General features: G+C 43.3%; 2 protein-coding genes across 2 annotated transcripts; both read left to right on the top strand. All coding sequences in view use genetic code 11, as the record gives it.

The window, feature by feature from the left end:
- Positions 1 to 1,130: 1,130 nt before the first annotated feature.
- EGR_07548 (hypothetical protein) lies at positions 1,131 to 4,938 on the top strand (the record flags this gene model as incomplete). Its single annotated transcript, XM_024496797.1, has 8 exons — positions 1,131 to 1,188; positions 1,578 to 1,989; positions 2,060 to 2,126; positions 2,602 to 2,742; positions 3,505 to 3,691; positions 4,051 to 4,118; positions 4,196 to 4,366; positions 4,867 to 4,938. The coding sequence occupies 8 exons, from the start codon at positions 1,131 to 1,133 to the stop codon at positions 4,936 to 4,938; spliced, it is 1,176 nt and encodes a 391-aa protein (XP_024348802.1).
- A 1,601-nt stretch (positions 4,939 to 6,539) lies between these two features.
- On the top strand, positions 6,540 to 24,706 carry EGR_07547 (GTP-binding protein; the record flags this gene model as incomplete). Its single annotated transcript, XM_024496796.1, has 14 exons — positions 6,540 to 6,642; positions 7,079 to 7,267; positions 7,932 to 8,011; positions 8,089 to 8,221; positions 8,302 to 8,597; positions 14,046 to 14,122; positions 14,278 to 14,518; positions 14,934 to 15,087; positions 17,775 to 18,243; positions 19,191 to 19,437; positions 22,292 to 22,584; positions 23,156 to 23,627; positions 24,150 to 24,438; positions 24,567 to 24,706. The coding sequence occupies 14 exons, from the start codon at positions 6,540 to 6,542 to the stop codon at positions 24,704 to 24,706; spliced, it is 3,183 nt and encodes a 1,060-aa protein (XP_024348801.1).
- Between the last annotated feature and the right edge of the window lie 1,123 nt (positions 24,707 to 25,829).

Raw genomic sequence — 25,829 nt, 5'->3', positions numbered from 1 at the left:
GGGACATATGGGAATTACTTCATATTGAGCCGGAGCGAAAAGACCGGTAGTTCGTATTCCGTATTTTAAACGAATATGCGGATCAGCGTGACAGAAGCCGAAATCAAGCAGTTTTAACTCAACTGCGAATTGGAAAAACCTATAATGTAAGGGTGGGGCATAGTAAATGCAGAAAATCTGTCGTTAAAGTGAAAAGTGGGAAGAATCCTCCGTAATTTGTAGAATACCTTCACATTAATTAACGTATTTTAAAGGAACCGTCTTGTAAGGTAGTAAGCAACTTATGAGAGTCCGAAAAATTTCCACTGGTAAATATTTATCCCAGTTGTTTTCCCCAGTTCCTAAACAATGAAAAGTGCTTTGGTTAATGAATTCATTCGGTGTGTTGTAATTGCTGCGTAGGATCCCAGAGAACAGGCAATCAGCTCGCCCAGGCTGCTTTGGTTTTTGAAATATAACTAGGGTTTAAGCGATTCATTCTTGCTGCAATATTGATTGTGGTATGAAAAGGCGCTTAGAAACAAGACCCGTAACTCGGATTTTGATTTGGAGGTAATCAACCATCCATCAAATAAGGGGCGGAAGCCACTACAAGTGGGCACCCCTAACAGTCATTTTTGGCAAAACAAGATGCGATTTTGGGTGGACTTCACCAAATACGCATATATCAGACGTTGTTAAGTGCTGGTTTTGGCGATTTAAGGAAGATGTTACCGTAAACTCATGTGAACCATATCAATTAAATTGGAAACAAAAAGTTGGTGCCGATGCTTCACGAAAGCACATAAACTTCAGCAAAAGGCCGTACCCACAGTCGCTTTAAAACTACGTAAGGTATGCGATTCAATTAAATACTTTGGACAAATCGGGGTAGATTACTTAAATCAAATAGATAGTATGTGCAAATACATTTGCCAAGTTCATTTTCCAACCATTTCTCTAGCAATTTATTTCAAAAGACAATGTTTAAATAAGCGTAATTTAACAGGCTATGTTTAGAAAGCATTGGAAACAATAGTTGATAACCTAGTAAGGTTGTTTTATTTCCCAACCTCTTAACCCAGCCATTCAAATGATGAAGTAAACTCTTTATTTTAGTCTGTTGGGTTTCGCGTTTATTTCGCGTGATTATGGCCAATAACGTATATTTCTCCCTCCTTCCTTCTGAGATTTGTCGTCTGGTTCTGGGTACGTCTGCTGGGCGTATACTTATGATCTATATTACGTCGGAGTATCTTTATACATCCCTTAGTACAGTTTCCGTAGCTTTCATTGGGTGAAGTTAGTTGTTTTGTGACCTGTTGCTTAACTCAGCCATGCTTAATTTTAGGCTACCTTAATGATCTCGGATGCGTTCAAACATTCAATACATTTTTTCAAGAATGCGCGTACCTAGAGGAATTGCGTAAGGAGACCCAAACTGGATGTACAATGACTTATCGTGTTGGTGGCTTTACATTAGTGGAGATTTTGAAAGACTACTTCACTATTGCCAACATGGGCAAGTCCTCATATTTCATGCGTTATCTTATTAATTTGTGTGCGTTAATACTTGTTTCCTTTTTCACGACGTCTAGCAAATGAAAAACGAGAATCAATTATTCGAAAATGGACCGACGCTTCCCTTCCAAACTGTCATCCTGGTGAAGTAGCACCACTTTTAGTCTGCCTCTTTTCTGACTCCCACGCCATAGAAACCGCGCTTTCACCCCCTCAAGGCCCTGGTCACATCACTACACCTGTCAGAACACCAACTTTGACGCCAGTCGTCTCCCTCCCTTCAACGTGTTCTCCTCGCCGCATTACCGTTCTGCGTTCGAAAGCACTGACAACCTCTACTCAAAACCGGGTAAAACTAGTCCCTTCTGTTAGGACCCTGTCTTCCACCCCGAAGGTGGTATTAAAAGTGGTTCGGACTCAATCTGGTACGGTATCTGCCCAGTCTTCTTCGACTTCGCCCTCTTCGTCGCGTCGGAAAATCCACAGCAAGTAAGTGACCAGTAGTTATATTTTTTCTATCACTCGTACGACACAGCTTAGTGGTTGGTGCTCTCTTTAGACCCGTACATGTCACAGCGATCGCAGCCAATCCTGCAGTTTCGGCGGATCCTTCTCTGAACATTCAGGTCAGTTAACCTCACCCTTTGTTACGAAATCGAAAGTAAGGGGGCAGAAAATGTTTGTCACGCGGCACATTAAATGCGGATTAAATTGCCAAATTAATCAGTTTTGGGTCTATCACAATGTACATCTTTGTCTCACTTTGTCTCCCCAGGAATCTTTGTAAACCGAGTGAATTTGTCACTTTTAAGAATTTCGAGGAGGAAAACAAACTGGGGTCATGTGTATTTGCACCTTAACAACCCAGGTCCTTCAAGTTAGCCTTTTCTTCTTACTCTACTCTAGTGGTCTATAGGGTTGATACAAAATTGCTAAACCTTGCAAATCAATATCGTTTGAACCTGTCTTATCCTTGCTACAAATGGAAAACCCGATAAACTGGCTGTTTTTTCTTGTACTGCACAATTTTTCCTGAAAACCCAATAAATCAACGGCCTTTTTCTTCCGATTTTCGAAAGACCTTTTTCCATTTTTCCCCAGCGTGTCTTTTGCAACCTTGCGGCAAATGCAGAGACAGTGGCTAATAGGATAAACTCTAACTTGGGTAATGGGGCATCCTGTGAAGCCTCTCTTTCGCAATTGGACTTTCCCCTTCCTGCGGAGATCGACCAGGGCTCATTAGTGAGTTCTTGAGTGCGCAAATTAAACCAACCATTTCGTATCCTCAAGTTATGAATTTATGGATTCCCTATGTGTTTAATTCTAAGGACCAGGTTTTTTTGGGGGAAAAGGTGTCTGAGTGAAGGCTGGCCTAAATTTGGGGCTTGGTTTAATGTTATTTGAATATCTAGTTTGTTCTCATATTCGATCGCTTGGTTTGTCCAGCTTATTCGACCTTCTGAACTTGCATTTCCTGGGTTTTTAAATGATTTTTGATCGAATAATATCGTAAAGATGTTATTAAACACCGTTCTATGTGCCGTTGGGTTAACAACTCGCTTAACGCTCAATGCTGAGTCAAGAGGTTAAATAGCTGACCGCTTTTATTTGTAACTCTCGCGCCTGGATTGCTCGGAGTGGAATCTATTCAGCTGTCTGTTAGGGTGTTACAGAGCACACTTTCACCTTTTTTAAAAAACGGTACCAGAATAGAAATTCGTATCCAAATCCCAGAGCTTTTTTTCGTTCGACAGTGAAGCTCATGAAGGAAAATAGCTCTAATTAACTGCACAAAATATTTTAAAATAATAGCAAATTGGAAGTAAGTCACAAGGCTTATTGTGCTGAGACCACGAATGCTTTGTGAGATGCCGCCTCCACTCAATCGCGCATTTCATGTCTTACTGCTGTTGACGTGCTGCAGTAAACAGTGAGCTCTTGTGCTTTTTGGATGGATGACCTAAAATCTATCAGTCATCTGTTCACCACTTTCTTTGTCTACAGAGTCTCTCGGAGCAGGACATGCATGACTTCATCAACCGACTACTGAGCGATGTCGATAGTTTAGGAAGCAAGTCGCCGGTGAAAACTGGTGCCGGCACTGCTGCAGTTGCTCCCTTGTCACCCCCTCCATCCTCCACCGTCACTGCCACTGTTATCCCGTCTGGACGGACTGAAACAACCTCTGGCGGTGAGTGTCTTGTTTCTGCCTTCCAGTCCTTAAACCGGGCTATTAATTACCATCTTATAATCTTTTTTTTTCGTTTCTAGCATTGCGTACCCTGTTTTGTGTGCATGAATACCATAAAAGTGTTTTATAAATGTCACGTTTATATCTTGTGATTGTTATCCCTCAAATTACTTGTTTTGTCATTACTTTTCTATTGTGAAACCATGATTAAGGGGAGGTTCTCTAGTTAAAGTGTGTCTGGTCCCTTTTTTAGACATACTAGGGTCTCTGTAACTTGTTTATTTCCAAGGTCGAAATCGCTTACTAGAGAATTTGACAATTATTCTCAAGACCATAAAATCACATCATTGCTCTTCCAGTTACACCGCGTGGAAGGATTCCCGTTAAGCCCACCTCCAACCCCTCCTTTGAGTCCATACCTGATGAGGTGAGTTTTGCACTTCTCTACACTTAGCTGCTCACTTTTTGCTCTCCACAATACCGTTAATCGCTCTGACCCTCCAGCAGGCGGTAAATTATTGCTTTCCTGCTACTAAGGTTACATCCCCTGCTACTACCGCTACCAAAACCCTCACCAGGACTACATCTGCTTCTTCGTCCTCTTTCACCACCTCCACCACCATTCCATCAACTTTTAAGTCACCTCCGAAGCGACCCAGACTTACGGCACGTCGTGTGAGTTGTACCTGCCCTCTCTCATCTTTCCTATCTACAGAAAGGCTAATAGGCCAAGCGTGCATGTTGTAGTTGTCTCATTAGTGGAGCCTTGGAGCTTTCAGTTTGGAAATTGGCCCGAAACAGCGATTCGTTCTGGAATTTTGTCTAATTGCATTGTGACTCTTGATGTGCCAATAAACATTCTCCGTCCTCCAGTGGACGGTTTTGATTTGCAACTGTTGCAACCGCCATTCGTGGGTGTCTCGGTGTTCTTACGTGGACACGATCCACTTTGATATCGATGGGGTTGTAATTACCCCGCTGTATAATACATTGGCTAACTCGCCTTTTATTTCATAGTTCTTTTACTACCATTCTAGTAGATGTGTTAGTGCTGTTCCATCGCATCAGTAAGAAGGCTATGTGCCAAATGTTGTGTTCTTGTTGAGATACAGTTAGCAGACTGGTAAGAGAAACATTTGAAGAGAGTACAATTAATTTCTGAACATGTATTGTAGCCGTCAGCTTCCACTTATTTCAGCTGCGCCGACAACGGTTTCTTCCTTGCTCCACCAACTGGTTCTATGTAATCACTACATTTGTAAGGTGCAATGTTCAAAAATGGATCTTTATTGGGAAAAATTTGCCTTGTATGCTGTTGATGCAAGAGATTCTCAAACTGGAACATGCGGTCCAGATAAATGGTTTCCATTCATTGCAGCAAATGGATTGGTGTCACGAGACATGTTGGCGTGATTGCCATACCGTCTCACCATGACACTTCTTTTTAGTGGTTGCACTTCATCCTTGAACGTCAAAACTACAGTTGGGTGCATTAGATAATAACTGCTATTTTATGAGCATCCTATTGCTTGTCATATTCCTCTAGCCCACTTTTTTGCCATTTTGGAACTGCCCACTTTTCTGTATGGGCTAATTCATTAGCTTCTTGCTACCTGGGGGATTTCACTCGTTATTCGCTGTTTCCTGAGTACTCAGAAGTCTTCATTATCCTTCCATTTATTGCTAGCTCGCCGCTTGATTCTTACCCTTTTTAAGCTAGAATTCATTGGAAGTTATAAACACGAGGTTTTTCTTCTTCAGGCACTTACTCGCATGTGGGCAAGAAGTCAGCGTGTTCCCTGTGAGTTCATCTTGATATACGTTTAAAAATGAGTGTTTTTTCTTGTCTTCTCTTCGGCAGCACTTTTCACATGTGAAATGCTTTATGATCATGCTCCAATGGTAGTTGTTCACAGGAACTTAATAAAACAAACTACTTTGTGTGGGAAAACTGGTAGAATGGACGACGCAAGCAGGACTTCATGCCACCATTGCGGAGGCCGAACCCCAGTAGAATGGATTGATCTGCGTGGTCAAGTTATTCGAGAGCACTCAGATCTAATGGGAACATAAGTTCATAACGAAAACTAATACGTGGAAAATGCATCTTTATTCCACATAGTTCTCTGCTACATTTATCTAATGTTTGGAAATCTCAGGTATAGTAAGATTTGTCAGTTCAACCTAACCAACGCCTTTACTTCGTTATTGGTGTCAGTAGTCAGCATGCGCTCCCTTTTCGAGATCGAGCACATTTGTGAGTGGTCATCTTTGTGTTTGTACAATTACACGTCATATTATGCGTCGATTAGCAAGGATCTCGGCGCTCCACTCACCGATCGTTTACAGAATTGACTACAGTGATGTGGGGGGCCACTACAGGTGGGATCGCCATTGACGTACTTTTGAATATCATTGAGCAGCTTACACTAATCAAATGTCTTACTATGACTGGGCATCACCGTCGCTGCGGCTGTGCTTAGGGTCTTTTATACTTGTAGATATTTGCTGGTTTTACGCCTTCGTTTGAAGGAAACCTCGTCATTTCTTGTTGCTGCGTCGACTATAGTAACTCGTTGTAGGACATTGTTGTAGCGGTGAAGTCTCGGGTTGATTTGGATGTCTTTCATAGAATCAAGCTAATCACTAGTCGTTTAATGTACCCGCTTTCTTACCTTCTCGTGATGACTGGCCATTTTTGACACTTCTTGGTTCAATGCCAACTTTAGAACTAAAACAGCCAAAAGCTCCATTTATGGGTAGAGAGATTTGAAGAATTTTATAATCGTTTACTATCTTGGTGCATCGAGGTGAAGAATACCCTTCCCTCCCATCACAATCATCCGCTATGGAGAGTTCGAGAGAGGATACTATTTATAACCCCAGGGAATCACTCTCTGCACCGAATTCGGTCCACGCCACGACATTGGATTCTGACAATTCAACCTGGCGTAAGTAATCAACCCATAATTTATTTGAATCAGTCCGGTTTTTGTATAGGGCAGATACAGAGGCACCTTTAAAGCTCGCCTCTTCTGTCCCTCAAATCGGAGATGAGACACAAATGGAATACCATATTTTAATTAATAGAATGATAAATCATCATTGATAGTATTGGAGAGAGTATACTACTTGAATCGACGACTATCGGTAGTGTTGATTAAATACTGAAACGACGAAGCCATGCTTCTTTATTCCCTCTTCGTCTGATACCCTTTAGTTATGAGATTTGCTCTTCGAGACATTGCCGAGGCACGGCTGAAAAACCTTATTTCGTGCAGAGGGAGAGAGGATATCATTTGAAAAGTTAATGAGCATTGCACTTGATTAAGGACCATATCGACTAGGGCTTAATTTGTTCCTTGGCCTTTTATTAAAAAAATAAAGAATACACCTGCGTCTTGCCACCATCGACACACATTGTGGATTTGGATAGCAGCCCCGCTGAAGATCCTCGTGTAGTAACGAGGACGTCGGCTGCGAGAGCGACGATGGCGTTAACGACTCAAGCACCACTTTCTGCACCCCCGGCACTATCCGAAACCAATACCAATGGGATAGATGAATTGAATTGTTGTAAGTGCTGGGGTGACTTAATCCTCCTTTTCCCGTTTTTCTTTGACCCTGAAATCTGCGCTTTTGAATCATCACAAGTACTGCTGCAATTTTTCAGGCGGTACGAATACACCTACCCTATCGACCATACCATATTTGGACGCCTCTTTCGAGACTAGCTTGTTGAATTCATGCAAAAGCAGAACCCACTTGGCTTTCCAATTAGCCTTGACGATCTTTTTAAATCGTCAAATCTCCCTTCCGCTATGTTGCAGCACCCGAATTGCTTCCGAGGATGAGCATACTTTCATACCACTGTCGTATAGGTCGGTAGGTCGGTCTCAGATGTTGAATGACGTCCATCCATTGTTTACAAAGTGCTTTGGAAAGAACTTTGCTTAAGGCTTCACGGCCTTAAATATTTAGTGGATTTTGTGTGCCGATCTGGTGTGTACTGAATTCTCAAGAGTCCATCCACCCGCTAGCTTGGAACGCACTACCTACCTGTTCATTAGCTAGTCACTCCATCGTCAACTACACCCTTTGATTTTACGATGAAACGAAAGATGATATTTACGAAGGAAAGCGTTGCTGATGCACAAAAGCATGTGACATTGCGGCTCCTCCAACTTGGTACTGCTTAAAGGGGTTGTAAAATTTTACTATCTTTGATCAATTCTTTAAGTACCTTCAGTCTTCGCGAATATACCACCCAAGAAGGAGAATTTCACCTCTGGAGATTTTGGCGAATTCGCCTCTATCTGGGTGAGTTGTCTTTTTGGGAAGAATTTTCCGTCAACTTTTCTACTGGCCCATGCCCTCACTGATTTGTTTGTCTATAGGTTTCACAAGGCATCGGTGCCAGCAATCCTCCTCTACCTGTCGTGGATCTCTCCAATCCCACTGTTAAACCAATCCCGATAGAATTTATCACTCTCCGCCACGCAGACTCTGATAGGACGCTGTCTCAGCCTGGTAGAATGCTATATTTCAATATTTGCATCTTCCTAATGAATGGATAGCGATCTAGTGTCTTTGTTCTGCCCCCTTTCTAGCATCTACACGCCTTTCTAACTCGCGTCTCCTGGATTACATCAACTCGGAGATGGGAGAGGTAGATCTCCAACACCATCAATGCACCCCACATACACTGCGACCCCATCGCAGGCGAAGAAGTACGCAATCCTCGTTGCCACCCCCACCTCCGTCATCACCACTGGCGTCGTCGATTTCGCTTTCACCTTCAGGGGCCAAGGAAAATGTGGCTCCAGGCCCCTCTGGGCCATCGGCTTCCGCCTCTGCCTCCACGTCAGCCGCTGATGCCAATGCGCCGCGCCCCAAAAACAAGAAGGTGGGTGGTGATGAATTTTTTTTTTCCATCGATGGGAGCTGACTCCTGTTTGAGGCAGAAGTGAAGGGGAGTATTGTCGTCAGAAGTGAAAAAATGCCTTGTTTGATGGTAGTATGTCTACTAAAATAACTTCTAAACGCCAACTTACCGGATTACTAACTGTACAACTCACAGTTTCGGCTTAAAAATGGCTCGCCACGCTTCATCCTCCTCCTATCCATCTATCTGTGTTCATCAACCCATCTCTAGTTACTCATCTACCCATTTATCAAAACTATGAGCTAGGGGAGAACGAGGATTGTGGACAAAAGGAGTTACTTTGATCTGTTTCCTTTGCACTAGTGAAACTTTTCTCTGTGCAGTTGAGATTTGTCGTTTGAATTGAGGGGGAAGTCTTGATCTAGTCAAAACATTTGGTAATCGGCGGTGGATTATGAATGTATTTCGTTATCGTTAAATTGTATTTTGAACTATTCGAAATAACAAAAAGTGATTTTAGACTCGATTAACTCTTTTCCACTCCGAGGAGTGGTAATCTTCTGTGATTAGTGCTATGTTCATGCTCCATTTCTGAGTCCAAAACCACGTTAAAGTAGAATTTGGTGCCTCAGATCACTGAAGCATTGAGACTGCTGGAAACTACTACTGATTTCTTTTAAGAATTCATCGAAAGCATTTCACCAATGGTAATGGTGATGTCAGTTGGGAGCCACGTTGGCCTGTCACTGTTGAGTTGTTTCAAGCGGATCCTCAACTGCGAGCTTCCCATTCCCTCCCGTTATAAAATTAGGCGGTTGGATAAGCCGTCTCCTATCTGTAACCTAGTGACCGGTTGGGTCGGGTGATTATGCTAGCTTAGTGAGTTGTGCCCTTGTTCTAAATATGACCATTATTTCACATCGCCTGGGGACTACAAATACACTTTCTGTAGTGATGCTACAAGCACTTAGAAGATGATCATAAACGTCTGTCAGTGGCCATTTATTGCGTGAGGCACCTGATCCGCAGACGCTGGACTCTAACCAGTCGTGAAATTGCGCAAGAGAGCATTGAAGATAACCAATCACGAATAGTCACCTTTTGTGCAAGTTGTCCTCCTCCGGTGATCAAGGCAACCTTCTGCAAAAGGGCTTTGAATTCTTCAATATTTGTTTTGTCCTTTTATAAGCTCAAGTCTCGATCAACCTGAGCATCTCGTAAAACAAGGCAAATGCATCAACGATTTCCTCCCCGAGCATTAATTTGTTCGAAAGACTGGTGATGAAAACCACTAAGAAGGTAGATTTCGAGTTATGAAAAGATGGATTTCTTATATTGAGTTGTCTTAAGCAATAAAGCGCCGTATAGTACCTTAATACTCTCAAACTTATACCGGTGGCGCAGGTAGGCTGCGTACTTGTTTATGCAGGTCGAGGACGATGTGCTTGCTTGAAATCTAGATCTCAAATTCCGTAAACTTTTGTGTAAAATGCTAAGAATTTATTAACCACACTACTTTATGCCCAATCAACTGAATCTTTAGCACATTCTAAAAGGCGGTGGCCTTTGAAATCTTCATTCGTGACATACGAATTACTTTTGGCCAATTTACTCACCTTTTTCCTCATCTTTTTTGATCTGACGTTTCTTGTCACTTGAGTTTATTATTTTGCTTTCTGTCTACGTTTCTTGTCTCAAATCACCCATTTGGTTTAGTTCGTCTTGTTTAAAAGAAACGGCAGATGAGTAGGAACTAGCTTCGTTATATACCTCAGTAATTATTTTGAGTGCAAATAACAAACAAAAGGTATATAATTCCTTTGAACTTTTTTGCGTAGTACCTTGAGACATTCGTGAAGACGAAAGAAGACGCAATACTCAGGTAGAATACGTCTTATCAACGTACAGAAGGGCTGGGGGGTTACGAGGATAGCCTAGAGGTCACTTCACCCAACAGAAGTACGGAAGCTGAGTCTCAAGTATTGATGAAATTAAAACGAATAGTTAAACAAATAAACGTAGCATTGCATGGTCTACTCTTCTTTTTGACCGTCTTCCTCATCACTCCCCTCGGTCAGCTTTCCATGCCGGCCACCACAAAGTAGTCGGTGATGTATGAGAGACACCCAGGAACCATCCCCTCCAGCCATGCAATTTCAATGCAACGGAGGAGATGCTTGACCGCAACACCGCTGATTCCTTTTGGCAATTGCACTGGATTTAGGGTTTCGTCTTGTTTGAAAACTGTATTAGGGGAAGGGGAAATGTACGGACGATCACGTATTTCTATCGCTTATCGTAAGAACACCAGCACAAAAGCCGAGTCATTTAATAAATGACAGGGCTTAAAATAGTTCCTTGTAATTAATATTCCACGTTAATTCCTCCTTGCCACGTTGTTCTCGCTTCAGTACTGCCCAGCCATATCCAGCTATTAGCGGGGTGGAAGAGGTATCGCGTGTTCACTTGATTAACATCTTCAAACAGGCACCTAGACAGCTCTATTACTAGCTTTTCCAGATGGTTTACGGTCATGGCTAGTGTCGCTTTAGTCGTTAATAGCCTTCCTTCTGAGTACGGGACCAGTGCAGTTGTCGAAGATAGACGTCATTTGTAACCCTTCTACGGAGAGTCTTCACAGTTTCTTCCCTCCGGAGAATATGCTTTTCCTCCGTCACGTTGAAGTTTTGCAATCAGGGTAGTTGTTCCCGAGGTTCGAGTTCGTTTTCCTCTACCAAAAATGCAGTGCCCCGAGACTTTTGTACGTATTATCGACGTATAGGAGGGCTGGAGGTTACGGCGATGGCCCAGAGGTCATGTTACCCAGCGGAAGTATGGAAGCGGAGTTAATAGTTAAACAAATAAATTTCAGTTACAGATTGTCGCTCATTCCCTTAGTCTGTGTTATTTTTTTATCTGCCATATTATATCCGTGTATTTTGTCTGAAAAACCCCGATTTAAACTCTGGGTGATGGAGAAAAGGGTCCGTTTTGTGGAGTAATTTCTACCAGTTAGATATTGCCCCTGGCCGTTTGGGGTGAGTGTTAGATTGCTTCTCCTGACCTAACTGTTTGTACTTTTTTTCCTGATTCCAGAAGTTTGATCTCTCTAATCTCGATGTGATGGGAACGTTGGCAAAAATACACTGATGTCTTCGTGTTTTCACTGGCACCTCTTTTACCAACCTTCACTTCCTCCTGTTTGTTTTGATGGCGTTGGCCCCTCTCTCCCCCTCCCCCTATCTCCTGCGTAATTTTGGCAAGGCTGCATTGAAATGTTTGGTTAATTGGGATAAGGTTTGAGAATTCCCCTACTATTTGTGTATAATTATTTTTATCTTGTAAATATGATCTATGCTCTGACCTTCATATGCTTTTGCAATGGTGCCAGGAATCGCGTTGTGTGTGATTTCCTTGGTGCTGAGCGTTGGTTCGGGAAGGTTCTTCATTCCTGCATGGAAAAACTGTAGGTTTATAGCAGGGAGTATTAGTCGTGGAGAAATAATGGAAGGATATGAGTGGTAGATCAGCTTTTGTGAACTTTGTTGCGAATTTTTGTGACTGGGGTCTCTATGGGCCTGGGTCCTGTCGAGGCCATCAACCAGGTAACCAATAGACAGTCTTCGATGCGGATGTCTACTGCCACGGCAATGGGGAATCAAAATCGATGGGGCCAGTGTTTAAGTTCTTGGCGACTGTCTGAAGATTGAGTACGTGGTTGACCTTGGCCTTTGATCCGATGTCTGCCTAGCATGGAATGTTCGGTGACAAGCCGTCGGCTAGAACTTCTGGGGGGTTGGGAGCATCTCCGGCATTAGCAAGCATCGAGCGAACTGCATACCGTGCAACTTGTTAGATAATTAACTCAATTTGAATATTATAGCCTAACCAATAAAAATCAGTGAAAGAGGTTTTCATTTACGCGGTTATGTGGGTTACGCTCAGATAACTAATGTTTATGTGACCGTGTGCTCAACTGCGTAGGTTTTTCGCACGTTTTAATTTCAACTTGTCCGTGTAGCCTTTTGGCCATATCTACAGCTTTCCTGACCTCCTATGGGATGTTAAACTATTCTCTGGTGTTGATATTCTAGTGCAAAGTGCAGTGTCGTCCATAGCTTCACTAGCTGCATAAGAATAGTTAATCTCCTTTTGCCCGCAGACGTTAAAACCGGCACGGAGGAGTAATCGAGGAAATGTTGAGGAAGATGCTAACTTACTAGACTTCGTAGGGTGCAAATTTTTCCGGAAGGTGGCCCCCAATTACGCCAGTGGCCTTCTGACCCTTCTGCTTATTTACAAGATGTATTCATAGTATTGTGTCTCTAAGTAGCATGTTAATGTTTCATTTACTTGCTAAACTTCTCCTTTAATTAAGTAGTCAGTTAAGTCTACGCATATTGCCCTTCCCCTTAACGGCATTGCCTCTCGGTCATCTTAGTAGCCACCAACACCTGTACGTTAGTAATACTGTAGCGTCCCGAGACTCCCTGAAGACGAAAGAAGACAAAATACTCGGGCAGAATATATATATTCAGCACGGAGAAGGTGTCTGGGCTATTGGCATGGCCCAAAAGGCCAGCCCACCCAGCGAGGTACAGGGGGGCTAATTCGAAGTACAAAAGTGGCGCCTCACCAGAACCGAGGGATAAACCACTATCGTATTACAATACATTTGCTGAATACTACTGTGATGCTTTTGCGATTTCATGGGAGACTTGCTAGGCTACAACGCATGTAGCAATCAAACTTTTAAATTCGTGATCGAATTAGCTTGCCAAAAGGTTTTAAGGCTCTCATTGTTTTTGCTTTATTTGGTTTTAAACGATGTTGATGTCCAAAAACGTCAACATTGATTTAAGGTGGCAACTTTGGCGTGCAAACATACCCAAAATAAATACGTTTGCAAAAAATTGGCTTAAGTGGGGCAAATTATCCAGTAGCACATAAAGTTTGAGCAACTCTAAAAAACTGAGCTTAGCACAAGGTGCGCAGTTTCAATAGGCCAATTGAATTTTGCCGATTTCGACTCATATATTCATCTGCTGCCATTTAGCCCCTCTGGGTGGTAATGGGAGAGGTATGAATGCATATACCATGATTAGGAATTGCTGTTCAGGATTACACGAATACGAACTACACATCAGACTTTGAGTCTGATGTTCAAAGTGAAGTTGGTTCGATTTGTTCCTCCAGGTGCTCGCATTCGTTTATCAGCATTAATCTCGATATTTTCCCAAATTTTACCGTATGACAGGACCGGAGACGATGCCTTTTCTGTCCGTATTGGCGAAAAAAGGGGCTCATCACACCTAAATCCATCGACGGAGCGTGAGTCTGTCACAAAACAAAGGTAGTTAATCCTTTATGCCTCATCTAACTGTACAACAGGCCCACGCCCTCGCAAATGATGCCTTTGGATGCAGTATGCTAGAACTTCTTACACTTACCCCATATTCTTTTAATTAGTACCAGCGACACAAAAAAATGGTTAACGACTATCTTCAATACTACGGTGGTTCTAGAAAGGACTTCAGACGTGACACGTAGGTACCATTTCCTCTTATGCTTTAACTATTACAGGACTAACGACAAACGTGATATTGATGTAATCAAGGCCAACGCTCGTTTTGTCTGGGAGGATCGAGACAATCCCGAAACATGGCAAGCTGAAGGAAGCAATTTTACTTTGCCATTATAGGGAGGAGAGGCTGGCTAAGCACTACTGGGACCGCCTGTACAAGGAGTACGCAATTGCAGACTTTTCGCGGTTCAAAGAGAAAAAACTAGGCCTGCGTTGGCGCTCAGAGCGGGAGGTGGTTTCGGGTAAAGGGCAGTTTGTTTGTGGCGCGGTAGATTGCAATGAGGTCGAGTTTTTACGCAGTTGGGAGGTGGATTTCGTGTATAAGGAGAGAGGTGAGAAACGGAACGCGTTGGTGAAGGTACGACTATGTCCCGCTTGCTCTCAGAAATTGAATCATCATAAGCAGTGAGCACCCCGATTCTTTTATCCAACTTCGTATTCCTTTTGACTGCTTATATCTTTAATATTTTGTAGACACTTTGAAGTTGTTCCGAAAATCAGAACTGAGGAGTTTGAAGAGGAGAGGAAAGTGGCGGCTCCTCAGGAACATCGTGAACCGACACCTAGAAGTGATCTTTGGAAGGGGCCTTCTGCATCAGATCAACGAATGCCGGATCGGCCACATTCACAACGTACACAGGAGGATGAATTTGATGATTATCTAAAGAACATGTTTATGTAGTTTAATTTTACTTTCCAGCTCGCAATATGGTCATTGCCAAACTTGTAAATACGTCAGCATGACATACATCGGCGTTTCTCTCCCGCTCTAGGTGCTGTCTCGGTCGTCGCTGCGGTTGGGTCTCTGGGTAACGGGTTGGGGGTTTGTGGTGGTAGGGCGGTGGTCGGTGTATGCGGCAGCGGCTCAGCTGCGTTCCCCGGGCTGGGGTGCCGATCCTCTTTTCTCCGTTGAGGAGGTTTTGCGTCGTACGCATTTTCGAGAAAATTTAGGTTGTTGGCGCACTTAGTAGTCGTATAACTTAATGCATGGTCTACCCAGACGCCTAGTATCACAGAAAAGAATATTGTGGAGTCAACAGAATGTATCCTTTTTTTTAACACGCAGGATTATGCTAGCTACAGCTTCCTCACTTGAGCATGCCTTCATCTCCATGGATGCAACTAAGAGGAGCAAAGCAGGCACCAACCTTTAAAAAAAATGTATTGCAAAAAAAATCACAGACCTTTGAGTTTTGCACTTGCAAAGCTAGTTATACCTTCACCACTCCTTGCAGTCGAAGTACTGCGTTTAAATAACGCACAACAGAAGTGGGTTATTTATATCGTAATCTGGGACCCCATATGCTCTTTTGACATGGAAAAAAATTACCAGAATATTTTGTCTGATAAGGTGATTTGCCTGTTTCGTGACGCACAACAATACTTTACAATATATGGCTGGCTGATTATACTTTTTGTATTGCGATCATTCGCGAGGATTTCAGATTGTAGCTGTGATAGTTTGATGCCTTTTTCCTTTAAATTATTTTGATTTTATTATTAATTTTAAACAAAGTCACGGAGCTACGCGCCTTTTGTTTAGCACATTTTCGTTGCTCCAAGTGATTCTGACTTCGAATGTCTGAAGCAATGCCTGTCCTACCGCCTTGAAGCTGGTCAGGGGGAGTGTTTCGTCGTACTTGGAGTTGGTGGTAAGCTACCAATTAATCCTAATTTTCCCACATTTATGGGTCTCTAAATCTATGGAATTCTAGGACGTATAGCTTTAATTTTTACCATTTGGTGCTCCTACTACAGTAATCCTTTTCACGATGTTTATTACCAATCTGCCGCGACTTCTGGGAGGTTTTTTTGCTGAAATACTTTTGCTGGATCGGGTAATACCTCGTCATTTTTTTTCCACGCTGCCAGGTAGCATGTATGTACATTTAAGGTGTTGTAAAGTGCATGTCTAGGGCTATTTTCTTGACTTCAAAATATATAGAAACTATTTAGAGCATGTCTGAATTTACAAGATGATTAGAATAAACTTGTTTTGGATAATGACTATGTGGTTATTTTTTTTCCTGATTGAAAATCACACAGTAACTTATTTGAATGTAGAATATTCAAGTGGGTTTATAAGGCTTGCAACTCGTATGTTCATTAGGAATACTATTTTTCCCCTTCTCTGGTTTACCTTGTTCTCTTTTATGAAGTGAAATGACAATTCGTAATTAATATCCTTAGTGGCCTGTAGCCAATCGCCTGTTTGCTCTGTACTTTTCTCCATTAGTCAAACCCCAGCTATTTTATCATGATGGCTATCAAGCATTCGAGCGTAATTCGCGCGTTTGTCAGTTCGCTTTCGTGTTGATTCTGCACCTATCACTCTCGAAGACTCTTAATAGTTTTAAGCGTAGGAACTCCAGTGCATTCAGATTTTTAAGCGTGCAGAAAGTCGCTTGGATATCCAGTCTGCCCTGTTACGACTCCAACATCAACTTTCCATTGATGTCTTCAGTTTCAAAACTTTATCAAGACCACTTTGAGTGCTTTAATACTGATTAGGAGCCGACATTTCGAGCAATTCCAAAGTCGTAAGATTCTTTTTCTTATCCACTTTTAATTGATCACAGTATCATCCTCATGGTATTTTACCTACTCTCCAGCTACTAGCCTTCCGGCTTGAAATCACCGACCTTCTTCCACCATAGATTATGCGGATTTCTCAATTATTTTATCTAATTTCTACTCCTCTTTACGCCTTCATTAAAATTCAGGCAACGCGTCAAAAAGTAGGTTCTTGATCTGTCTCATCTCAAACCTCATGCATTTGCATAAAAACTTGGTCCGAATTAAATCGGAGGCAAGTACATTTCACTTCCCCCGTAACATAGCGAACCCTCTTAGTTGCGCCATAATGGGTCACGGTCTTTATCCATGTATTCGCTGTCGTGTACGTACGATTATGCCTGTGCTTAAAGGTTAACAGTTCCGTGTAAAGATAACATATTTTACGTAATGAGAAGCAGTAACTCATTGCAAATGAAGTTTTTGTGTTGATTAATGATTGGAAATTAGCTCAACTAGTATATCTACGAAGCATCCATTGTTGGCAAAGAATAGGTGATTTGATTTGCTCTTCACAGATATGGATCTCGCTAGTTATTTAACAAGACAATTTTTATTTTCAAGACGGGGCGTTCTTTTGATCCATAAATTCTTTTTACCGGTCTGCTGTGGGTGTAGAACTGCTTGATTTGTAGGCTTTTAAAACTCATTTTGTGCTATTCTGTCATCTCATATTAAACTGGTCCAATCGATCAAGAAAGTATGAGGCCACAAACATAAATAGCTAAAAAGCAGTTCCGAAAGAGCAAAAAAAAATCCGACAACAGGTTACCCACTCCCCAGCAGATATCGTAGTGTTTTGGGGAGAAGGGCGGATGGGTGGGTCTCCGTGTTCAGTTTCTGTCCATAGCTTGAGTAACAGCAATGCTATTTGTGTGGGAATCACACCTCTACTGCCTTAGCTAACTGCCAACTTTTGTCCAAACATTGGTGCTCTCTTCCATCAGTTATTAGTCCTCAGGGAGCCTAGATTCAGGTTTTGATAGGCTTACTAATTGAGCGACCACTGTCGGCGGATCATCTTTGACCGATCACCACAGAGAGCCAGGAGCCCGGTCTCTCAACCAGCGATATGAGCGCTAGCGAAGCGACACTCCAATCGTTGACACAGTTACTCGACGTCCACCTCATCCACCTGCGAACTCGCACCGTTCCTATGCTCTCCACCACTGACGTCTCAACCACTGCCGCCGCTGCTCCTCCGAGGGCCAAAAACAAGAAAAGCTCTCGAGGACGAGCTAGACCTGGGTCTAAAGAAAGTGCCTTCGGTGTCACCGCGGATGGACAGGCGTCGGAAAAGGTGACACCGGCGCCGGCGACTGATGCGTCAGCAGCAGCAGCAGTAGCAATAGAAACCGCGTCGCAGGCGGCGATAGCGCCTGATTCGCTAACAGCAGCAACAGGAACTGCACCACAGACGGTGATGGCATCTGCAACAGGGGGAGAGTGGGTTGTAAAGGATTTTCTCCTGCGCCATGCCATCGGTGAGCGCGATTTCATCGATATCAGGTGCGTCTGGTATTAATGGCATCCGTAGCTAGGTCGGTTTTCTACATCTCTGACAAATTAACAGAGGGAATTAAATTTATTCGCCAAAAATATAATATTGCAACCCTAAACTTAGTGAATGATCGCGTGATATTTTAAAAAGTGTCCTTTTAGCTTGCCTCATGACTCTTAAGGATGAACGTGCTGCGTGCTTAAGACTGGTTTTATGATCTGAACTCGCTAACGTCAAACTCAATTTTGGCATTGTAAATGATTTATTTTGTTTATTATTACTGCTTAGGCTATTTTTAATCTTATTAACTTTACCAAAAAGACGGGTCAAGCCACTTGCGGTGAATATGGCCACAATTAAGCGGTCTCCGATGCACTGTTTGGATCCCTCAACTCCCGTTGGTTAAGCTTTCAACAAATCTGCGATACTTCTATTGATATTGGTATGAAACAAGTGGAAACGCCATTTTAAGCTTTTATTACTAAAAACGCTATTTAAAGCTACCAGCTTTATTGTTGTTTCTTTACATCAAACGAAGTCTGAAGCCTTTGCTTAGAAAAACAGCTATTTGTTTATCAACGGTGTTACCATAGTCTGCTCTGGTTAGGTCGTACGTCAGTCCGTTGTCTGCGCTTGCATAGGTGAAACTTTCGGCCACTGGAATCGCCAATTTGGGCGTCACTCTAATCCCAATTTTTTCGCACCAAGTGAGAACACAAAGGTCTCTGTACTATGTGCTAGGAGCACAAAGCAAAACAGATGCATTAGTCTCCACAATTTAAATACCAGTATCACTTATCTTAAAGTAGGATCACTTAGTACGGTAATCAATCCGTGTACCTTGAATGTTTTCAAAGATTCAATGATTTGCAAGTTGTACAAGGAGTGTCCCTAACTCGAATTCATGAGAATTCCGGTCAATGTCATGACTAAGTAGACCGCCGTTCGCGTTCAGAGTTGCGGTAGTGGGCAACGTGGATGCGGGCAAATCGACAATGCTGGGTGTGCTGACACACGGTGAGTTGGATAATGGTCGAGGCCTGGCGCGTCAGTACCTCTTCCGGCACAAACACGAAATAGAGTCGGGTCGAACAAGCTCCGTGGGTAACAACATCCTCGGCTTTGACGCGGACGGTAAGGTGGTCAATCGCGCGGTGCACGGAAAACTCGACTGGGCGGAGATATGCCAGGCGGCCACCAAGGTATGTCACATTTCTATTTAGTTTGGCGGTTTTTAACTATTCTGTGCTCTCACATTAGGTAATAAAGTATGAAATTGGGTGCGGACTTTTTTTCTAGCAAGATTAGTACAACACATTGTTGGATAAGTCAGGATTCACGTTATTTCAGAGCATATTGTTCTGTACGTCGGTCTGAAGTGATAGGAGTGTTTGTCGTGACGACTGTGACAAGCTAACGCATGGGGACACCGTAAGCCGGTTGGTGATTTGTGCCCGATTATCCCCGAGCTGACTGCGTGTACTACATTAGGAGGTCTGAGCTTTGACTAAGGAACTAAATTTGATGAGATGGAGGCTAGACGTAGTGGAAAGCTATGCATTCGTTGTAAATCTTATCCTCCTACGCGTTCGAAATCGTGTTCATCGTGGCTAAACACGATTTGTAAACGGATGACGGCTATTACGATGACAAAACTTGTGCAGACATGCACACCTCGATCGAAATCCACAGCGCTTTATCTGTTGTATTTCTTGGAATCATATCTAATCTAGCTCGTTTCGCGTGCATCGAACTTTTCTAGGCCTCATCCGAACACGCCGAAGGAAAATTGTCTCACGCTATTTATCAATGAAGTATCCTCACTTTTCGCTCACTCGGAAAGGTTTTTCACCGTTTCCTTTGTAATAGGCTTTTGTGTTTTGTATCTATCGTCGGTCGAAGAAACGCCGCAGCTTTCATTATTTGTTATATCATTGCCATGGAAGTGGGTCCTCTGTTTCGGATCTACGCTAGATTAGGCAATTTTCCAGCGTTGTTGCTACCTCTCCAAAGCAGGGTTTCGGAGGCTCCCCTGGGTGATTTGGTACATTTTGTCTGCTTAATTTGTTTTATAGTGAGCATTTTCCATGTGTACGTGCTCTGTTTTGGGATATCTGATAGTTGGGTCTTGAGGCGTTCGGTGTGAAAGTCCACATAACATAAAAGTCCAGTGTTATTATTCACGTGAGATCGGAAAGAGGGCTTTACTGTTAGCGCGTATTGAGAGACCGGTAGACCTGGGCAGAATTCCATGTCACCAACGTTAAGGCCTATTCGTTGGAGACCGGGGAAGATCCATGTAAGCGAATGTACAATTGAAACGACTTCCATCCTGTTTTAGCGTGCAACCCCCTCCTTTCACCAGTGATACTGCTTTGAGCAATTTTTTTAAACAGCAACCAGTTGGTGTTACTGTTTTCAGAGGTGATATGTTAGGCCTTTAAAGGCTTTCTAACTTATTTGACCTATGGGACAAATCTTCCCCAAATGTAGCGCCCTTTGCAGTCCATTTGTTTTTGCTAGCAGTTCCTTTAAAATGCGCTTTCAACGGTGATGTTTGTGGACTACCGTCGGTTCAGTTTTGCCGCTTTGCTATCTCCTCCAAACCACTGTCACGACTTGCATTTGGAATACAAGAAAAAGGCGTCAAAATACCGACGCAGTTGAGGTCATTTGGAAAGAGTCGCACCCGAGGATTGAACTGATTTTGCGGAGGTGCAGGGCGGTTGTCTGTTTACCTGCCTTGTCAAAATTTTCATACTGCGTTGGTTTTTTTATTTATAAGATAGCAATGGTGTGGTCAGGTAGGCTGTAGGTTAGTCTTGATGGATTCCGTGGAATTCTCTAGCATTACTTACCAACGAGAAAGTTATTAGGCCAACATTAGCCTAATCTGTTTGATTGAGAGGAGCGTAACCCTCTTCCTTCGTCAGCCATGTACGTCGGCGATCATTCGCACTGCCATCAGCATCCCATGAACAAGAGCAGAGCTATGCATTCCACAATGATGCAGAATGTTTTGAAAGTTCTTTAAGAACTTCGGCTACCTCTGAATTTTGTATTACTTCTTTTTGCATCAGTCATTATCAGTGTGACCTTGAAACGGATCGTAGCACACAAAACCTCACTTCTCAAACTGAATTTGCTTCTTGACCCTGGAGGTACAAATGGCGTAATTGTAAGCATACGAAACATTATCATTCACAGCAAGTTATGTGGTTGGCTGTTTAAAACGAGAGTGTTGCCAGGTGCAGGGGTCCACGCTTTCCACTTAGTCTCCTCTCAACTTCGTCCATTTATCCCAGCCTTTAAACTAGGCTTACAAAGCAACTTCAGCAGAATAGGTTTTCCCACTGTAATTGAACCATCTTGTAACAATCTGCCGAAGTAAAGGTGGTTCATTCGTGTGCCTCTGCGGCTTTGTTGCCCGGTGGCGTGTCAGGGTTTTATCACTTATATTGATGCGATACAGGAAATCTTGGCCTTTTTAATTAAAATGATCCTTCAATTCAAAATAGAGAACCTCTCTTACAACTCACTGTCCGGGCAGGTTAGTTGTGCGTCGATCAGACGTCTACAAATTGGATGTTCTCTTCACAGCAATGGCTGCCTTGGTGTTGGACTAGGAACCCCTACTGGCAGTCGTAAGGTCGACCGCCTTTTAAATCTCTTCACCATTCAAATGTCTTCATGCTATGTCTGAGCGCCTTATCACCCTTTTATGCTTGAAGCATTCCGTACTAGCAGATATCTTTGGGTTTCACGTCGTCGTTGACATGATGCTTCATTCACCGCTCTGCACTGGTTCACGGTGTAGCCTGCAACTCTGACTGATAGTGTCTGGACGGACTGGCCGGCGATATTTCCGCCTGCTGGTAGGGATAAGATACAGTCGATAACCCCCATCACGGTGACGTCTTTTAATGCAGACACGTAAAAGTAAAAGTCCTGCTTTGGCTCGAACGTCCTTCGTTTTCTTTGAGTCGCAAGCCCAATCGACTTGCGGGCCACAAACGGGACCTTCTTTACATTCATTGCGTGCACTTTCATTCTCAGGTGATTACCTTTATCGATCTGGCGGGCCACGAGAGATACCTCAAGACCACAGTTTTCGGGCTAGTAGGATTCGCGCCCGACTTCGTGATGCTTATGGTGGGAGCCAACGCGGGTGTCATTGGGATGACAAAGGAGCATCTGGGTCTCGCACTGGCTCTTTCCGTGCCAGTCTTCGTGGTGGTCACCAAAATTGATATGTGTCCGCCCAATGTTCTGAATGAGACCCTCAATCATCTCTTTCACGTCCTCAAATCTCCTGGGTGTCGGAAGATACCCCTCCTTGTGTCAAATCAGTAAGATGGCGGTCTCGTTGTGTTTGGTCATCAAGGCGTGGCGCCTTGTTTGTTGTCTGATTTGCTCGATTAAGGGAATAACAAATTAAGTTTCCCACTAGCTGTTTTTTAGTGAAACTTGCCCCTTTGTATTGTAATGTGCATATTGTTGGTAGTTTTTTTTAAGAACTACTGTTTTTTTAAGAACAGGACGAAGAAATGTTTATGAGAACGGCTCCCATTTACAACTATTATTGGTAAAAATCGACCACTCATGGTGTGTGGGACATCTGATTCTGGACAACTGACGCATAACCTGGTGAGAAGTTGAAGGAGCGAGTCTTTTTGTGGAAATGATTAACGCAACCGTACCCTGTTGATTAAATTTTGTAAAGTTAGGGAACAAGGAGATAGGTATCCAGATATATCAAGGGGCTATGGGGAAAAATCAGTACGCTTTTAATCCTTTGAAATGTGCTACTTCCTCGCCTGTTGTAGGCTCAAAAGTCTCGGCTTGGTTTGAATGCCTCTCAGATGGCAGCTCTACAAGGGTTCACTATGCTTAAATTTCCTCCTTCTTTTCCCTTCGCAGCGACGATGTGGTTTGCAGTGCCACCAACTTCACCTCCGAGCGCATGTGTCCTGTTTTTCTGGTCTCAAATGTTACTGGTTCGAATTTAGACCTTATCACTGCCTTTCTCAACCTCCTCTCCATCCCCTCACCCACCGTCACTGCCTCCACCACCACCCCCACCAATAGCATTGCCGCCTCCATTGGTGCGACCACCGTCAACTCCACCTACCGCCTTGATCAACCGGCCTCTTTTCAAATCGACGAGCTCTTCACCGTACCTGGCGTCGGCGCCATTGTCTCCGGCACCTGCATGAGCGGAGTGGTGCGTCTTAATGACACACTGTCGCTGGGACCGGACACTTCCGGACGATTCTTTCCTGTAGTTATTAAGAGTGTACAACGAAAGCGTCTACCCGTTAACTCCGTTCGGGCTGGACAAACTGCGTCATTTTCACTCAAGCGGCCGAAGGGGTGTACACAGCTGAGAAGGGTGAGTTTTGGAAAACATAATAATAGTTCAATTGTAATCAACGGACATGTTCTTTTGCAAGGCGCTCTTGTCATAATTGTCCAAAATGTGTCGGAAGAGACTGAAAAGGCCCTGTTCATCCGAATCGAGTGACCGGCTCTTTGAGCGTTTGTTTGATAGCAAAACTATTTGAGAAATCACTGCAGGAGACTTTTTTTGGAGACGACTTCGATTAATTCAAACGTTGCATTTCACCACGAGCCTTTTATGCAGAACTTGCGGTTGGAATAGTTACAAAAATTCGATGCGGTTTCGATGGTTACCTCACTGTCAGCCCCCGCACATCGTGCTATCTAGAATGGGTTTCCCATGTGACTTGTTGATGTGTCATCCAAGGCGCGAAATTGGGTTCGCCCTAAGGATGCTGTTATTAATTATGCAGAAGGATTGTCTCCGTACGCAGGTCAAAGCGAAGGAATGGCTCTTGGAAACTACTCACGATGCAGTCATTGCTACTCATATAATTCCGTTTCCTCCTTGAAGGGGATGATGCTACTAGGCAAGGGCGCGGACCTCACCTCGTGCATAAATTTTACGGCAACGGTCTTGGTCCTTCACCATCCCACCACAATCAGCGTCGGTTACCAGGCGATGGTGCACGCTGGACCCATTCGGCAAACAGCCACAATCCTCAGCATCGGCGCCGGCACCGGGAAGGAAAGGCTGCGAACAGGAGACAGGGCCGAAGTCCACTTTGCCTTTATCAATCATCCGGAGTGCCTACACAAAGGCGCTCGTCTTATCTTTCGGGAGGGCAAGACGAAAGCTGTCGGTGAGTCACCTTATTATCCTTCTGTTGGACAATGTTTTAGTAATACATCTTTAGCCATATTTTGTATTCCTACTAAGTTTGCGCTAAAATTTGGGCTTGCCATGATTTGCTTTGTTTATTTACTTTAGGTACTGTGAATCAAATCGTGCCCTATCAACCAGTGCTGGCACCAGTATCTGGGGGCCGATCAAGGAAGGCACAGAAGGCCCCAAGTAGGCAACCAATTGCCCTCCCAGTCAGTACTGCAAAGAAAGTGGTGAAAAAATGAGATGGCCTTCCATAGATCTTCTTTTGTGGTTTTAACGTTAGAGCCATACTCTTTTCCCAGTATAAAAAAAATGCATTCAACAAATAGTTGTTAAGTTGTTAGTGAAATGGAGTGTGGATTGAGATAAATCCGATCGGAAGTGATCAGTAATAGTTCGTTCAAATTGTGGCATTTTTAGCGATTTTTATCATTAGGGCAGCTGCTTTTCCTGATTGCAGATGAGACATGTTGATGAGGAAATGACATTAGTCCACTGAAATGCTGTGCTCGATTAATTTTAACACTTTTTCAGATCTAGCTATGCTTGTATTTTCATCTGCGAAGAATTATGATCGGGCCATTCAAAATTCGAGATCGCGTCACTTCATGTGGATTTGGAATGCGTGCCTGTGCCATTCTGTTTGGATTGGCAGCTGACGGCTTGTCCGAACTGGAATTATCGTTACGTCATCCGAATGGGTGTAAGACACAACAGTAATCACATCGTCGTGTCTACGACGCAAACTTATAATCATCATTGAAACATTTTGTCACCTCAAAGTAGGAGGATGATGGAAATTAGGTCTACAATCTCGTCAATCCCAGCAGTGCCAAGAAAACGTCAGACGTTTGAAACTTCTTCTTGGAGTACTAATAAAGGATGGAAACGTCGGAAAACTACATAGGCTAGTTGCACATTGTCGCACTGGGAGGGGTTGGCCTAAACTCCAAACTGTTGATCATTTCTCTCGGATATCTGTGGAGTTTAAAGAACTGGGGGAAGATCCTAAGCTTTCACGAATACGAATACGCACTGATTCACTTCTAAGGAGTCGCAGTAAGTGGAGCTTAGGTGCCTCGCTGCGTTGAAGCCGTTTCAAATATCCTTCAAGTTGGGGTATCAACAGGTAATCAGGGACCTCAATATAGAATAACTTGGAATGATTTTTCCAGCTAAATAGTAACTGACAGCAGAAAGTCTTTTAAACTACCAGACGTCATTAAAAGTTGGTTTTGATAATGTTAATCTCGACTTGGCAACACGCCATTCCTCGTTAGCAAGATTGTGTAGGAGGAATCTTGACTGCAATGTCTCTGACTGATTCATCACCAAAATCAAATTATTACAACAATTTCTAAGCGA

The sequence above is a fragment of the Echinococcus granulosus genome (assembly GCF_000524195.1).
Source record: "Echinococcus granulosus chromosome Unknown EG_S00080, whole genome shotgun sequence".
NCBI lineage: Eukaryota > Metazoa > Platyhelminthes > Cestoda > Cyclophyllidea > Taeniidae > Echinococcus > Echinococcus granulosus.
This window is presented reverse-complemented; position numbering and strand designations above follow the sequence as displayed.